Source organism: Hemiscyllium ocellatum, chromosome 37 (genome assembly GCF_020745735.1).
Source record: "Hemiscyllium ocellatum isolate sHemOce1 chromosome 37, sHemOce1.pat.X.cur, whole genome shotgun sequence".
NCBI lineage: Eukaryota > Metazoa > Chordata > Chondrichthyes > Orectolobiformes > Hemiscylliidae > Hemiscyllium > Hemiscyllium ocellatum.
Genome location: NC_083437.1, coordinates 3,777,122 through 3,795,417, shown reverse-complemented (window position 1 = coordinate 3,795,417; position 18,296 = coordinate 3,777,122). Strand labels below are relative to the sequence as shown.

Genomic DNA, 18,296 nt, shown 5'->3' with positions numbered 1-18,296 from the left:
TGAGACAGAACATGGAAGTTTGACACAAGTTACACTTAGTCCATACTATGACTTATCTCACTCACTATTTATACTGTTGTAAATTTATATACAGGTAAAGTAGTCTACATGTAGCATGCATCTGGAGACCGAGTGGCACACCTCCAAAGATAGAAATATTTACTTCACAATATACACTGACTTTAACAACCTCACATTGGAAATTATTCCATTCTTCAATCAAGGGAATGAGTGGAAGAAGCACATTTCATCAGGAAACAGCAACTAAGGCTAAGGCAAAGGTTAAAAAAAGTATCACTATTGAGGGATGGGGGGGCGTCGTAGTGAGGAAGAATGGCAGGGCAGGAGACATTTAAGAGGGGGCAGGTATTAGACGTGTCAGTGGTCTGAAAAACAGGTAAGTCTCAAGGCTCAGATGAAATGTATCCAAGGCTGCTGGGGGAGGTAAGGGAGGAGATTGCAGAGGCCTCTGACATTCGTTAAAGATCCTCTATGGGGATAGAACAGAAAGAACGGGAGGATACAGTCAGTTCTGCTATAATGCAGTATTTCTGTTCTCATGCAATCCCGTGTCATAGGAAATTCATGTAATAGCAGCACCGTTTAAACTAATGAAGCTGGTATTGCATTATAACCAATACATGCTTTAAAACTTTACAACTTAGAAACAGTGTCTCCAATTCGTCAATCATGTTATAGTGAAGTTGTGTTAACAAAATGCACGTTATAACAGAATGACCTGTAGTTAATGTGGCAATATTATTCAAGATGGATGGAAGGAATACATTGTAGGCCATTAGTGGTGGAGAAACTACTGGAAAAATTCTGAAAGACAGAACTTGGAAAGTTCAAAATAAATCATGAATAGTCAGGGGAGAGATATTGTTTGACAGGTTTGATTGAGATTTTCGAGAAGGTGTAGATGAGAGTACAGTAGCAAATGTAGCATACATGGACTTCAGTAAGGTTTTTGACAAGGTCTGACATGGGAAATTGGTCGAGATGCTAAAATTCCAGGAAATTCATGGCAATTTAACAAATTGGATTCAAAATTGACTGAGGACAGCAGGCAGGCGCGATCGCCACAGGCTGTATTTGTAACGGGCAGTCTGTGTCCAGTGGCATGTCTCAGAGTTCGGTGCTGGGTTCCTTGTTATTGTAGTGTACATTATTGACTGAAACATGAATATATAGATATGATCACTAAGTTTGCAGATACTGTGGAAATTGGTGATGTGTTGAATAGCAAGAAGGGAGGCATTACACACTAAGAAATTAGGTCAGATGGGCATAATGATAACAAATGAAATTTAATCTAGCAGTGTCATGTGTTGTATTTTCTGAGGTCCAAGGTGGTAAAGGAGTATACATCGAACAGTAGGACCCTCGAAAGTACAGAGGATCAGAGGAACCAGATGTGCCTACCCACAGATCGCAGAAAGCAACAGGACAGGTGCATATAAAAACTGAAAGAACTGTGGATGATGTACATCAGAAACAAAAACAGAAGTTGCTAGAAAAGCTCAGTAGGTCTGGTAACACCTGAAGAGAAATCAGAGTTAACGTTTAAGTTCTGGTGGGTCTGCCTCAGGACAGGTGCATATGGTGGTTTATGCTGATTATGGGAGAATTGCTTTCACTAGTTGAGGCACTGAATACAAGATCAGGGAAGATCATAATGGAGCTGTACAAGATATGAGATAGGACATAGCTAAAATAGTGTGCAGTACTAGTCACCACACTATAGAAGGGATGAGACTGTCAGAAAAGTTGCAAAGGAGATTCACTCGATTGGCTGGCATTATTTCCCTTTGAGCAGCGAAGGCTGACGGTGACCTGATTGAGATGTACAAGATTATGCTGGGCACGGATTGGGTAGATAAGAAGGAACATTTTCCGAGTAGAGGGATCAAAAACTTTAAGATAAAGGCCAGGACGTTTAAATGGCATTTGAGGAAGAATGTTTGCACTCAGATGGTAGCGGTTGGGGGAGGGGTAACTCACTGCCTGGTAGAAGCAAGGACCATCACAGCATTCAATAAGTGGAGGGTTTGAGCTATATAGAGGGGCCGGGACTTTTTTCATGAAACCATGGGAAGTTGAGGGGTGACTTCATCGTATTTTATAAATTCATGAGGGGCTTAAATAAGATGAATAACCCATGTCTTTTCCCTAGGGTAGGGGAATTCAAAACTGGAGGGCATGATTTAAAGAGGAGACGAGAAAGATTTAAAAGGGACCTGAAGGTCAACTTTTCCCAGAGGGTGGTTTGTATGTGGAATGAACTGCCAGAGGAAGTGGTAGATGCAGGTACAGTTAGAATATTTAAAAGACATTTGGACAGGTACATAATTCTCCTGCTCCTCGATGCTGCCCGGCCTGCTGTGTTTTTCCAGCATCAATTTTTTCAACTCTAGTCTCCAGCATCTGCAGTCCTCACTTTCTCCAGGTACATGAATAGGAAAGGTTTAGAGGGAATAGGGGCTAAATACAGGCAAATGGGAATAGTTTGTGCAACTTGGTCAGCATGGACGAGTTAGACTGAAGGGTCTGTTTCCGCGCTGTATGAATCTATGACTCTTAAGTATTTAGATAAACACAAAGTGCCATAGCATGGCTACGTAGAGTAGAATGGCATAGTAGAGTAGTTAGGTGCTCAATGACTGGCATAGACATGAGGGAACAATGGGACTCTTTCCATGCTGCAAAACACTATGGTTCTATGAGACAATCATTCCAAATATAGATATCAAACATAAATCAAAACCTTTTTCTCTTCCATTGGGATGTCGTCACATTTAACCACAGAATCCACTAAAGCGTGTAAGTCCTGGACAGCCTGTGCAAGATCCTGTTTATGCTGCATGAGGAAATCTTGTTCTGAGAGATCTTGCTCTTCTGCTCAAAGATACAAAAATAATACTGAAAGTTTGTAGAAACCATATTACTGTGGAAATTCAGAAACATGTTTAATAAAACTGATTAATTTAATACATTTTCTCAAACATATACAGCTCAAAAATATGATCACCCTACACTATGGTGGCCTGGCATGGAAGGGAATGATTGGAAACCATTAAATCGCAAATTGCAACATAATCATCCTCCAAATAGTGGCACCTGATAAGTTTAGAGGAAGTAATCTAAATCATGCACAATACAGATTGTCATACAGACTCGTGGGTCACTCACTCAAAGTCAGACCTGGGGACAACCCAAGATAGATATTTGCACCATCAACCTGCAAACGCCATCTCACAGAGATAAAAACTGAGCAACCTAAAAGGCCAAACTGGAACAGTATGACCTCACTCCAAGACACTGGGGAACACAAAGCTATAGTAATGGATAATGAGGTCATCAGACCAGCATCAAGGTTTGTTTAAAATTACAAGGAAATACACATCCGGACAGCAGTGAATAGGTTTACCTAGCTCACCTGGCCAGCCAAGAGAAAAATCAGCCAAATGAAGCATGCAGCACCCTTCAACATTAATTGAGAAATTTCCAAAATGTCTCAAGGATCACATTTTCAGTAAAAAATTCAATTGTACTTAGATGGTGGTAACTTAAGAAGCTGTTGCAATTCACCAAAATCTGGAACAGCATATCAAATCCAAAATCCTGAGAAGCGCTAATGGCAAGACACTACACAATGGCATGATTATGTGTAGCACAAACGATACTGTCATTAACCACAGAAACAATAGCCTATCAAAGAAGAACTTGATAAGAGCCCAGCTTTGGAGAAAACGGTGACAGCTATCAATTGGATGTAAAGCAACAATGGCTTGGGTGATGGAAATCTCCCCTCCACAGACTTGAAGCGTGGCAGCTCTGTTCAACATACTGTAAGCTGTTCATGACCTGCTGGGAACAGGGCAGATTTCCACCGAATGTTTGTGATGCCAATATCATCATGTTTACGCAACAAAGGAGAAACTTTAGACAACTCCAATTACTGTGGGATCACATTTTTTCTAATTCAGAGAATCCTGGCTACAATACTTCTGAACCACCTTGTTGTTGCTGCAGAAGAAAACTTCTCAGATGGCCACAGCAATATCAGCACAGAAGCAGCACAGGTATGGTACATGTACTCAGAATATTACAGAAAACATGTTATGAGCAAAGCAAACATCTGCACAACATTTTCGAACATCTCACCAAGGCATTCACTACTGTGAATAGGCTTGAAAAGATCCTCGAAAGGGATGCCCACCCAGATTTACAGCTTTAGTGAAGTAGTTTCATGAAAATGAGTATGGACATGGCAGGCACACACTGACCTCTCAATCCCTTTCATATCTCCAATAGCATAAGGCAGATGTGCACTGGGCCCAATTGTATTCAACACCTTCGCCAGCATGATAATGCAGTAGGCAATGGAAGACCACGAGGAGAGCTTACATACACTTCCAGAATAAGAGAGCTTTTATCAACCTCAGGCATCTTCCAATTCACACAAAGACTCAGGAAAAACCATGAATTTCTTATCGCTAATGACTGCATTCGTCTGGTCAGCATTTATTGTCCATTCCTAATTGCCTAGATGACATTTAAGAGTTAATGACATTGCTGTTAGTCTGGAGTCACAGACAAAGCAAGGACAGCAGATTTTTTTTCTTAAAGGATACAAGTAAACCAGATGGATATTTACAGTAACCAACAATGGCTACATTAGACTGGTTTTTTTTAGATTAGATTAGATTAGACTTACAGCGTGGAAACAGGCCCTTCGGCCCAACAAGTCCACACCGACCCGCCGAAGCGCAACCCACCCATACCCCTACATTTACCCCTTACCTAACACTATGGGCAATTTAGCTTGGCCAATTCACCTGACCCGCACATCTTTGGACTGTGGGAGGAAACCGGAGCACCCGGAGGAAACCCACGCAGACACGGGGAGAACGTGCAAACTCCACACAGTCAGTCACCTGAGTCGGGAATTGAACCCGGGTCTACAGGCGCTGTGAGGCAGCAGTGCTAACCACTGTGCCACCGTGCCGCCCATGCCACCGTGCCGCCCAGGTTTTTCAAAATTGAATTCAGATTTCACCAACTGCCATGGAGGAATAAGAATACTGAAACACAGAAATTTCAGTGGCTCATTTCTGCAAATCTAAGTGCTCACAGAAGACGAAGAGAAGTTATTTTGCTCAGAATTATTTTCAGCAATATTAGAAAGCCAGACCTTTCTGTTCCAATGAAGACCCTTCAGCTCAGATTTCAAGTGAGGTGGAACTGTCAACATGTTTTCTCATTAGCTTGCAGGAAACACAATGCACAAGTACAAAATAGTCAAGCTTTTGAGAAGTATCTCCCAGTACAGAACATAATTCATGTGAGGAACTGTGTGGCTGACATAGAATGTCAGAAACAGAAATGGTCACCAAGTCACACCACTGATTTCACACTCACTTCCAATCACGAAACTGCTGCTTAGCGCTGTAGCTTCCAAAAACTGGCTACTTTCTTTCATGTTAAAGAAAATCTAACAGTGATTTTCTAGACACATGAAAATGTTCCAAGATGAGAACATTTCAAGTTTATTTTGCACTTGCTGCAGTTGTTCCTGACCCTGCGTGAGGCCCTAGCATGGCAACAATTGAACATGACTCTCCAATGTATGATTTAGCAGTCATTTCACTCCACAGTTACACTACAGCACCTGCAACAAGGTATTAGACTAAACCCCTAAATGACACTTTAGTATTAAACATTCCACACAGAAGTAAGGCATCAGAAAAACACACTGCTCCAACCTCTAAGTCCCTTTCTTCCATTTGAATTCAAAAGGATGGAGAAAGCATTTCTGACAAAACTATCCCAAGTCCAGGATATACTAAGGAACCTTCAAAATCAATTAAGCATTTTTAAATTCGGAATCACTGTTGGAAAGCAGACTGATATGGCAGTCAAATTGCACACAGAGACATTCGACAGGAAAAGGATCAGTGTGCCATTCAACAATATCGATCAGGGTACTAAACATGTCTTGTTCTCTTTCAAATACCGCCTTGTGGTGCTTTCAAATCACTTGAGAGGTGGACAAGGCCTCGGTTAACATCTCATAGTAAAACATCGTCAAATGCTTGAAGCACATCTCACCAAAATAGGTTGCAACACAGCTTGTGCTGCTCAACATGTATCTTCAGTATGAGTGGTGAAGAGGACAACTGACATTCTTTCTGGAGCAGAAGCCAAAGCCTGTTTGCCGAAACACCTAAAGACCAACACTTTAAAGATTATCAACAGATCTGGCAGCATCTGGACAGAGAAACCAGAATGATCATTTCAAGTCCAATCATCCTTTTTCTGTTCTGGATTTGAAATGCTAAATCTGCTTTCTCTCCACAGATGTTGCCAGACCTGCTGAGCTTCTCTAGCAATTTAAGTTTTTGTTTCAGATTTGCAGCATCCACGGTTTTGTTTTGTTCTTATTTACTTCAATGTAGTTTCAGGAACATCAGTTGAAAGAGATGTTACTCCAAAGAATTACAGTCTAAGTGAAGATTCCAACTGCATCTTGTAAGGAATCAAAGTTATAATGCATTAAATGATTCATCAATTACATTTATTCAAAGTTTAAAGAAAGAATGGTTCAATTCACATATTGTATGAATTGTATTCCAAAACTCAGGGCAGCATTCGGTTTATGAGATTCAATCAATCACAGTGGTGTCAAAAGAGTAAAATTTAATAAGTACACAGTAGGTCAACTGTACAGGCAGTCAGAAGTGCAGTTTGCTTCCTCTGAGAGAACTTGCAATTTTTCTTTCATTTGTCTGGTTTCTTTATCTTTTGTCTCACATCATCTCTCAGTTTGGTAAACAATTGGCTTACTTGTTTACAAGTTTTAGCTAGTGTGTTGATTGGTTCTTTGTGGAAGCACAGATTTTCTCTTAGTGAAGCACCAAGCTGAGGTGAGCATATCCCTCAGGTTACTAAGGTCAACTGTTATGCTAATGTCAACAAAAAGTCATTTGAAGTCTCAAATTTTGCTAGATGAAATACTGTCTTTATCACCATGAAAATTTTTCCTGGTAAGTTGCTGAAAGTTTGGAGAAGATTTGGATAGGTAAATGAATCGGAAAGATTTACAGTGATATGGGCCAAATGCAGGCACATGGGACTAGTTTAGTTCGAGAAACTCTGTCTGCATGGACAAGTTGAACAGAAGGGTCTGCTTCCAAGCTGTATGATTCTTTGTCTCTTTGACCATATTATCCCCAGCTACTTATATTCATAATCAATTTGTCCAATACATCCAGCTCTCCAACCTCACCAACATGTGTAAGGTGACCAGAGACTTAGTTGGCATTGTGTGAAGAGAAGAGATTTAGTTGCCTCTGTTGCTGCTTCCCTTTCCTTTTGCCTACGACACTGAACATAAACCACACACACACACACACACACCGCACACCCCTCATCCCCAAAATATCTGAGATTTGACATTCCCTTCATCTCTTGATCACAGTTCTCTTTAATCTCTGTAACACTCTCCAAACTCTCCATCCCACTGACTCTGGTCTAACAAGTTCCACTCCCACACTTTCCCACCATTGTTGACTATGTCATTACCTGCCTCAATGCAGGTTCATGTATTTGTCTGAAAGACCCTCTGCCTCAGCAACCCATCCGCTTCAAAATCTTTCAGAAAACCAATCAATCAATCTTCTGATGATCCCTTCTGGGGCTCAAATGTCCTTTTTATTTGCTTACACAAGACTGAAGTGACTAGGGACATTTTCTATATTAAAGGGAGAATGCAAATTCAAGTTTTGTTCTGAAAACAATCCTTTGCTGAAGAAAATAGGCGTTGTGTACATTTAAATGCTTAAATTCTATTTTGTTAGGGAATTACTTCAAAGGGATTTACTAATCTTGACTAATCTCTAAATAGTCCTGATGAAGGGCTTATACCTGAAGCGCTGATTCCCCTGCTCCTTGGATGCTGCCTAACCAGCTGTACACCTCCAGCACCACATTCCTGAGTCTGATCTCTGCAGTCTTCACTTTCTCCTAACCTCTAAACATTGTCGCCCAGTGCCCATAATCTATATACTAGCAGTTAGTGTGGCCAGATTAAGTAATCAACCAACAGTAAAACAATACTGGGGCAGCACAATGGCTCAGTGGTTAGCACTGATGCCTCACAGCACCAGGGTCCCAGGTTCGATTCCATCCTCGGGTGATGTCTGTGTGGAGTTTGCACATTCCCCCTGTGTCTGTGTGGATTTCCTCCAGGTACTCCGGTTTCTCCCACAGTCACAAAGATGTGCAGGTTAGATGAATTGACCATACTAAAGTGACCATAGTGTTTGGTGCATTAGTCAGAAAGAAATGGGTCTGGGTGGCTTACTCTTCGGAGAGTCGGCACTGACTGGTTGGGCTGAAGGGCCGGTTTCCACACTGTAGGGAATCTAATCTAATAAATGATAAGGGCATATTAATATAACCACAGAGTTAATCTGAAATATTCAACCAGAACCAGAAATCTGCGACACAGCTTTTCATATTTAAAATTATTTAATGGAATGTGGACATTGCTGGCATTTGCTCACAATCCCTAATTGACCTTGAACCTGGGACATTTCTTAGGGCAAGTAAGAATCAAACTCAGTCTGAGTAGGATTCCAAATTTCCTTTCCTTGAGAACATTAATGAGCAAGGTAGAATTCGATGATAATTCCATTAAATTAGTTTTCAATTCCAAATTTTTCTTTTAAGTTAGCGGAATTCAAATTTCACCAGCTGTTTGAAAAGGCAGGCTGGCGTGATGACAACTGCACCAACAGATGATTTGAACTCCTGCCTCTACAGCATTCGACTGGGCCTTTTGATCACTAGTTCAGCCACATTATCACCATATCACTAACTAATTGCCGGCTCAGGACCATATCATTGGGAGAGGTTGAGATCATTCCCATTGCCCCCGCTGAAACTCTCAAATTGACACATCACTGATAATCATTTGTTGGGTTTCTGAGATAAATTCACACCAAAATGTTACAGTACTGTGTTATACCTGTTATTGAAAGCTTCCCTTTCTTGCTGGGGGGCTCACTGAGAATTTCTTCACCCTCAGTACAACCTGAAGAATAACTAGCACTCTGGATGTCAGCCACATGGCTTTCTGCTGAACTTTCTTGCTCCTCAACATCTTGTTTTGAATCATCAGCAAACAGAATAGTTTCCTCAGCAGACAGTGCAACATTGGTGCTTTCAAAGCCTTCAACATCAGTGCAGTTTATTTCTTCCAGAGAGGGGTTTTGCTTTGCTGGTCCAGTTACTTCAGTATTATTAGAAGCAGGCATATTATTGTCCACTTCTTGAGATACACAACACTGACGCCTGATGGCCAGACTTAGTGCATCTTCACCAATAGCAGGGCTCGAAGCCCTCATTTCATTTCCCTCAGTGTGCTTCATTAAGTTTGCCACAATGTTTTTGCAACTGACAGCAATATCAAACATTTGCAAATTGTCGGCAACAGAAACCACTTTTGTAAAGTTGTGCTTCCCGGGTGGAACTTTCCCTGCATAGACCATCTCCAGAAGAACAGCAAACTCCTCTGGGCTGACAACAGCTTGGTCAATGGAGATTGTATCTGTGTTGTCCAGTAAAGATTTGAAGAGCAAACTGGAGGCAGCCAACACAACTTTGTGCGCTCTGAATGGAGTGTTGCCAATGAGTAACGTGCAGTCGCAAAACTGTTCTTCTTTCCTTAGGGTGTACAGCTGCTGCATGAGCTGCCTGCTATAGTTTGGCAGCTCCATAGTGTCAGGCTATCTCAAACTGTGCCTCAGGATTGTTCTTCCAGATGCTACCTTTAAACAGTAAAGAAAAATTAGAGAGTAGTCCTTTAACAAATTAGCATAATTGTTACATAACACGTTAGTTGACCACATAATACAATAATTCTAAATCAATATGGGCCTTGGTTTGCAAAATGCTTTATATTTTGTGAAGCTGCCCTGCACCTGTGGGATAACAGCCAGCTAATTTAGATATTTTAATCATCATAGTATTTAGGTGCTGACTGTTCATAGATTTATACAGAAACAGGAAAGGAGTTCAGCCCATCAAGTCTACACTGACATAACCACCACTAAAAGTACGCTTATTCCAATTTCCTGCATTTCTCCCATATCTTTGAATGTTATAATATTTGAAGTACTCTTAAAAATTTGGATATAGAACAATACAGCACAGAACAGGCCCTTCAGCCCATGATGTTGTGCTGAACATCTGTCCTAGCTTAAGCACCTATCCATGTACCTATCCAATTGCCGCTTAAAGGTCACCAATAATTCTGACTCTGCCACTCCCACAGGCAGCACATTCCATGCCCCCACCACTCACTGGGTGAAGAACCTACCCCTCACATCCCCCCTAAACCTTCCACCCTACACCTTAAATTTATGTCCCCTTGTAACACTCTGTTGTACCCGGGGAAAAAAGTCTCTGACTGTCTACTCTATCTATTCCCCGATCATCTTATAAACCTCTATCAAGTCACCCCTCATCCTTCGCCGTTCCAATGAGAAAAGGCCTAGCACTCTCAACCTATCCTCATGCGACCTATTCTCTATTCCAGACAACATCCTGGTAAATCTCCTCTGCACCCTCTCCAAAGCTTCCACATTTTTCTTAAAGTGAGGCGACCAGAACTGCACACAGTACTCCAAATGTGGCCTTACCAAGGTCCTGTACAGCTGCAACATCACCTCACGACTCTTGAATTCAATCCCTCTGTTAATGAATGCTAATACACCATAGGCCTTCTTACAAGCTCTATCCAACTGAGTGGCAACTTTCAAAGAGCTATGAACATAGACCCCAAGATCCCTCTGCTCCTCCACCTTACTAAGAACCCTACCGTTAACCCTGTATTCCGCATTCTTATTTGTCCTTCCAAAATGGACAACCTCACACTTGACAGGGTTGAATTCGATCTGCCACTTCTCAGCCCAGCTCTGCATCATATCTAAGTCCCTTTGCAGCTGACAACAACCCTCCTCACTATCCACAACTCCACCTATCTTCGTATCGTCTGCAAATTTACTGACCCACCCTTCAACTCCATCTTCCAAGTCATTAATAAAAATTACAAACAGCAGAGGACCCAGAACTGATCCCTGCGGAACTCCACTTGTAACTGGGCTCCAGGCTGAATATTTACCATCTTTCCTGAAGAAGGGCTCATGCCCGAAACGTTGATTCTCCTGCTCTTTGGATGCTCCCTGACCTGCTGCGCTTTTCCAGCAACACATTTTCTGTTCTGATCTCCAGCATCTGCAGTGCTCACTTTCTCCTCCATCTACCATCACTCTCTGACTTCGACCAGTTAGCCAGTTCTCTATCCAACTGGCCAAACTTCCCACTATCCCATGCCTCCTGACTTCCCGCATAAGCCTACCATGGGGAACCTTATCAAATGCCTTACTAAAATCCATGTACACTACATCCACTGCTCTACCCTCATCCACATGCTTGGTCACCTCCTCAAAGAATTCAATAAGACTTGTAAGGCAAGACCTACTCCTCACAAATCCGTGCTGGCTGTCCCTAATCAAGCAGTGTCTTTCCAGATACTCATAAATCCTATCCCTCACTACCCTTTCCATTACTTTGCCTACCACCGAAGTAAGACTAACTGGCCTGTAACTCCCGTGGTTATCCCTATTCCCTTTTTTGAACGGGGGCACAACATTTGCTACTCTCCAGCCCCCTGGTACCAGGTTGTAAGGTTGTAAGATTTCCAGCCTCCACTACCTGGTAGTGCATTCCAGATTCTTATCACCTGCTGAGTGCAAAAGATTTTTTTCCAAATCCCCTCTAAATCTCCTGTACCTGACTATGCCCTCTCGTAATTCACTCCTTAACGAAGGGGAACAGTTGCTCTCTATTCACCCTGTCCATACCCGTCATAATCCTATCCCCTCAATCATGCCCCCACTCAGGCCTCTTGGCTCTAAGGAAATCAATCCAAGCTTATTTGGTCTCTCCTTATAGCTCAATATCTCCATCCCAGGTATCACCCTGAAGAATCTCCTCTGTAACCCCTCTCGTTCTATCAATCCTTTCAGTAGTGTGGTGGCCTGAACTACACACAGTACTCCAGTTGTGGCCTTATCAGCACTCCGTACAATTCCAACATTATCACCTTGCTCTTATACTCTATGCCACAACTGATGAAATCATGTGCCCCATTTGCCGCCGTAACTATCTTATTCACATGCTCTACCAACTTCAGGAATTTGTGAATAATTACCCCAAGGTCCCTCTGTTCCTCTAAGCTGCCCACTGTCCTGCCATTCATTAAATACTCCTTCATCTTCTTTCTTCTTCCAAAGTGCATCACCATCTGACTAACTCATGTATATTGTCCTGGAACCTACAAGCATCATCTTCATTATTTACCATGCTGTCAATCTTAATGCTGTCTGCAAATTTGCTTTATTCGCCCCACATTTTCATCTCTATCATTTATGTATAAAACAAATAATAAGAGTTCCAGTACTGATCCTTGTGGTACAGTACCGAACACCTACCCCCAGTCACTCAAACAGCCTTTGACCACTACCCTTTGGATCCTGTTTTGGATCTATCTTACCAAGTTTGTCTCAATTCTATATGTGCTGACCTTCTCAATCAGTTTCCCATGTGGGAACTTGTCAAAAGCTTTGCTAAAATCCATATAAACTACATCAACTGAACTTCCCTCATCCATACACTTGATCACATTTTCAAAACTTCTAACAAATTTGTTAAGCATGCTCTTCCTCTGACAAAGCCATGCTGACCATCCCTAATTAACCTATACTTTTCTAAGTGGGTATAAATGTGCTCCTTTAAAATTTTCTTACCACTAAAGTGAAACTCACTGGTTTGTAATTTCCTGGTTCATCTCTATTCTTCTTGAAAGTGAAACCATATTACCTGTCCTCCAGTTCTCTGGCACTACCTTGGTGGCCAGAGTGGGATTAAAAATTCATTTCAGAGGCCCTGCCTTATCTCCCACAGCAGACTGGGATGCAACATGCAACTCATCAGGAGAAGGGATCTGCCCATTGCAAAGCCAGATAGAGCCACTAATACACACTATTTCCTATGTCAAACTGTGCAAAGTCCTCAGTCCTTTTTCCTGAATTCTGTACCTCCAATCGCCTTTTCCAGAGTGAAAACTGAAGAGAAGCATTCATTTAACACTTCTCCAATACCCTGCAAATTCACACACACGTCTCTTGGTCCCTAATAGGTCCTATTCTAACTTCTTCTCTTTTATGTATTTATAAAATATCTTAAGATTCTCCATAATCCTGTTAACAAGTCATTTTTCCAAGCACTCTTTTTACACTTCTACTTGTTTTTTTTAAAGACCCCTCCTGCACTTCCTGTAGTTCTCTAGGACCACAGCTGAATTGCTCCCTTTGAACTTGCTAAACACATTTCTTCTCTTCATCATTCAGTCTGAATTGTCCTAGACATTCAAGATTCTTTGAATGTATTCTTCGTACATTTCCCTCTAAATATGTTGGACCTGTGCTCTCCCTAGGTCCTTTTTGAATGACTCTCCCCCTCTCATTGCTCCACTGTAGATTTACCCACAAGGAACAGTTCCCAGTCAACTGTAGCCAGACCCTGCTTTATCTTAATAAAATATGTCTTCCCGAATGCCAGTCATCTTTTGCATACCATCTTTTTTTCCTTGTCCAGAATAAATTTGAACTGTACTGTGTTGTGATTTAGACTGGATAGAATTTTTCTCATCCATTTGACACTAAACACCTCAAATAAAATGCAAGGTCTTGAGGGGGTGGGGGAGAGAATGCATACAAGATGTAGAATGGGGTGGAGTATAAGATACATAAACAAAAAAACTGTGGATGCTGGAGATCTGAAACAAAATCAGACACTGCTGATTCCTGATGAAGGGCTTATGCTCGAAACGTCGAATTCTCTATTCCTGAGATGCTGCCTGGCCTGCTGTGCTTTGACCAGCAACACATTTTCAGCTGTGATCTCCAGCATCTGCAGACCTCATTTTTTACACTGCTGGTAAAAGTCAACGTGTCTGGCAGTATCTGTGGGAAGAAAGTAGAGTTAACTTTTTAATTTTGGTGACTTGATCAGAAAAAGGACAATATAAGTGAAGATGATGAGCTGAAGTAGGAGTTGGTAAAGTGGGGTGCTGGAAAACCGCCAGCAGGTCAGGCGGCAAGGTAGTAGACGTTTCGGGCAGGACCGTTCTTCAGGAAGCTGAAGTAAACAGAATGTGGCAGAGAGAGAGTGAGTTAAATCAAATACCTGTGAGGGTGAATGAGAGGTTGAGGGTTGCAGTGGCTGGTAAACCATGGAAGGGTAAGGAGCGACTAGCCCTACGTGCCAGGGGGTACGCTGGCTGCTGGAAGGACATGGGTTACCAAGCTCAGCTCGTGACTACACAGAATGAGATACTTTGAATGAAGCCTGGCTCTAAACAGCCGAATGACTCCTGCCCTGTTGCCCACACTGACCTGCCCCAGACAACTCGCTGTCCTGCTGCCACTTCTTTCAGCTCCCCAAACACGGACATCGCCGACCGAGCAGCCGGGCGACAGTCTCACACACACGGCACTTCCGGCCATGCACACCTCTCAACCGGAACAACAACCGCTGTCACCCGCTGCGCAGACTCAGTGCGGCAACTTCAGCGCTGTACGTTGGTTCAGTCCCAAAGTTAAAAATCACACAGCACCAGGTTATAGTCTAACAGGTTTAATTGGAAGAACACTAGCTTTCGAAGCGACGCTCCTTCATCAGGTGATAGTGGAGGGCTCGATCGTAATACAGAATTTATAGCAAACATTTGTAACTGAGATTATACATTGAAAGATTGTATCAGTCCCTGTCACTTCCAGGCCACTCGGCCATAGTACGCATGCCCAGTCGCTGCCCCTTGACCACAGGACACAGGCTCAGTGCCGGCCACAATACGCATGCCCAGTCCCGTACCCTTGATCTGCAGAGCGCAGGCTCAGAGCCGGCCGCTTCCGAGCCACTCGGCCATAATACGCATGCCTCATCCCGTCCTCTTGGCCTACAGAGCGCAGGCTCAGTGCCGGCCGTATCCAGGCCACTCGGCGATAGTAACTTCATGCCGTTTGGTCAAAGGGCGCAGGCTCAGTGCCGGCCGCTTGGCGGTAATGCGCATGCCCGTTTCCAGCTGTTTACTCAGTCGTTGGTAGGCACCACACAATCTACCAGGAAGGTTAGTTTGTCAATCTGCTTTTAATTTATAATAGTTCAAATTAAACTACAGGGTGTTGCTGAAAATCGCAATTTCAAGTGAAACATCAACTTTTATTACGTTCATTCTTTCATGGGATGTTGGAATCGCTGGTTAGGTCAATATTTATTGAAACAAAATAGAAATTGCTGGGAAGCTAAGAAGGTCTGGCGGAATGTTCCGAGAGAAGTCAGAGAGACCCTTCCTCAGGAGTGTCAATATTTACTGACAATCCCTAATTGTCCCTTCAGTTGAGTAACTCTCTTGGGACATTTCAGAAGATAGTTAAGAGTCAACCCCCTTGCTGTGGGTCTGGAGTCACACGAAGGGCACGGTGTGGAGGAGCTGCTGCTGGGCAAAATTAAAAATCATACAACACCAGGTTACAGTCCAACAGGTTTATTTGAAAGTACTAGCTTTTGGAGCGCTGCTCTGATATCAGATAGATGTGGAGCAGGATCATAAGATACAGAATTTATAACAAATGATTAGACTTCAGTTGCAATAAACTTATCTTTAGCTATAAATTCAGTCTTATGATCCTGCTCCACAGCTATCTAATGAAGGAACAGTTCTCCGAAAGCTAGTACCTCCAAATAAACCTGTTGGACTATAACCTAGTGATGTGATTTTTAACATTGAAGGCAGACAGAGTAAAGATGGCAGATTTTATTCCCATAAAGGACAGTAAGTTCAAAGATGGTTTTAAGTTAAATGTTGATGAGTTTCTTAACTGAATTTTAATTCTGCCTCTGCCAAGTCCTAACTGTAACACTGGAGCCTATGCATTACTAGTCCAGTGACGTGACCATTTTGTTCTTGAACTTTGATTTCTGTGACAGCAGAAGTTATGTTACAACTGGGGTTTGGTTCTGTAGGGCCTTCCTAATTACTTGTTGTACCTTCAAATCAATCGTTTGTGATTCATGCTCAAGGACACCCAGGTCCTTGCTGCAACTTTTTACCGTTCAAGTAATAATCCTTTTTACTGTTGCTCCTACCAAAATGGATGACTTCATATTTAAAAACATTGTATTCCATCTGCCAGACCTTAGCTTGCTCACTCAAAGTATCTACGTTCATCTGCAAAGTTTCACAGTCCTCTGCACACTTTGTTCTGTCACTCACCTTAGTGTCATCTGCAAACATTGACACACTACATGAGCTCCCCACCTCCAAATCATCTATATAAATTGTGAATAATTGCGGTCCCAACACCGTTGCCTAAGGCACACTGCTAGTCGCTGATTGTCAGTCAGAATAGCATTCATTATATGCAGCAGCCTCTTGTCAAATACCTTGTGGAAATCTAGGTAAGCCACATTCACCGGGTCCCCGTTGTCCACCTTACTCATAATGTCTTCAGAGAATTCCAAAAGATTTGTTAAGCATGACCTGCCCTTCATGAACCCATGCTGCGTCTGCCCAAAAGAACAATTTCTATTGTGGTGCCTTGCTATTTCTTCCAAACTACAGCAGTTAGGCTATCCAGTCTATAATTCCTCATCTTTTGTCTACCTCCCTTTTTAAACAGTGGCATCATATTTGCTGTTTTCTAATCTGCTAGGACTGTCCCAGAGTCCAGTGAATTTTGGAAAATTACTGCACTTGCTATTTCTCCTGCCATCTCTTTTAGTACACTGGGATGCGTTCCATCAGGGCCAGGAGACTTGACTGTCCTTAGCTCCATAAGCATGCCCAGTACTACCTCTTGCATACCAATGATTGTCTCTGGGTCCTCACCTACCTTTGTCTCTTTGTCGATTACTGGCATGTTATTAATGTCCTCCACTGTAATGACTTAATCAAATACCTGTGAAGGTGAATGAGAGGTTGAGGGTTGCAGTGGCTGGTAAACCATGGAAGGGTAAGAAGTGACTAGCCCTACGTGCAAGGAGGTACGCTGGCTGCTGGAAGGACATGGGTGTCGAAGCTCGACTCGTGACTACACAGAATGAAATGTTTGGAGTGAAGCCTTTCTCCAAATACTCTACTCTGTGGCAGAGAGAGAAAAATACTTACACAATGACTCGGCCATTTCATCATATCCCATAACTAAATGCCCCTTGTTATCCTGTAGAGGAATGGGTCTGTGTGGGATACTCTTTTTGGAGGGTCGCTATAGACTTGTTGGGCCAAATGGCTTGTTCCCACTGTTGGGAATCTATAAAAAAAATTTACTGCTTGAGGAAACATTCCCTAACAGTGTTGATAGTGTTGGACAAACTAATGGCGCTCAAGGTAGCCAAGTCTCCAGGACCTGGTGGAATGCATCCCAGGGTACAAGAAGAAATAGAGTGTGAAACAGCAAAAACACTTTCTGAAATTCGCTGGATCCTGGGCAGTTCCAGCAGATTAGAAAAAACAAATGTGACACCACTGTTTTTAAAAAAAAGGAGACAAAAGATGAGGAATTATAGGTCAGTTATGTTAACGTCTGTAGTGGGGAAATGCTTGAATCTATTATGAAGGAAGATATAGCAAGGCCAAGATAGAAATTGTCCCATTGGACAGAAAGTTCATGAAAGGCAGGTCATCCTTAACTAATTTGCTGGAATTCTGTGAAGACGTTATGAGCACCATGGACACTGGGAACCCAGTAGATATGTGTATCTGGATTTGGACAAGGTGCTGCACAAAAGACTGCTGCATAAGATCGAGATGCAGGGCAATATATAAGCAAGTATAGAATACTTGTTAACTAATACGAAGCAAAGAGTGGGGATAAATTAGTGCTTTTCTGGCTAGCGATCAGTGACTAGTGGTGTGCCTCAGGGATCACTGTTGGGACTGCACTTATTCACAATCTACATAGGTGATTTGGAGTTGGGGACCATGTGTATTGTGTCAAAGGTTGGGGATGACACTAACATGAGTGGCATGGGACTTGAAAGTTTGCAGAGGAACATAGATAATTTAAGTGAGTGGGCAACGATCTGGCAGATGGAGAATATTGTTAATAAATGTGAAGTAAATGATTTTCGTAGGAATGACAGTAAAAAGGACTATTACCTCA

At 42.4% G+C, this 18,296-nt stretch overlaps 2 protein-coding genes across 5 annotated transcripts in view; one reads left to right on the top strand and one right to left on the bottom strand.

The window, feature by feature from the left end:
- zbtb40 (zinc finger and BTB domain containing 40) overlaps window positions 1-14,640 on the bottom strand; it is a 124,318-nt gene extending 109,678 nt beyond the window's left edge. For 2 of the 4 annotated variants that reach the window (XM_060852192.1, XM_060852195.1), the window contains exons 1-3: window positions 14,529-14,640; window positions 9,035-9,836; window positions 2,768-2,898 (exon numbers count right to left, since the gene is read on the bottom strand). In XM_060852192.1, coding sequence (XP_060708175.1) covers window positions 2,768-2,898; window positions 9,035-9,785 — 882 coding nt within the window. In that variant the 5' untranslated portion in view covers window positions 9,786-9,836; window positions 14,529-14,640. Of the gene's footprint in view, window positions 1-2,767; window positions 2,899-9,034; window positions 9,837-13,707; window positions 13,782-14,528 lie in introns of those variants that run through there. The other 2 variants (XM_060852193.1, XM_060852194.1) reach the window with 2 other exon arrangements.
- A 292-nt stretch (window positions 14,641-14,932) lies between these two features.
- Window positions 14,933-18,296, top strand: part of LOC132833546 (uncharacterized) — an 88,148-nt gene continuing 84,784 nt past the window's right edge. The window contains exon 1 of the mRNA XM_060851908.1: window positions 14,933-15,262. Within this exon, the coding sequence (XP_060707891.1) occupies window positions 14,933-15,262 (330 nt within the window). The remainder of the gene's footprint in view (window positions 15,263-18,296) is intronic.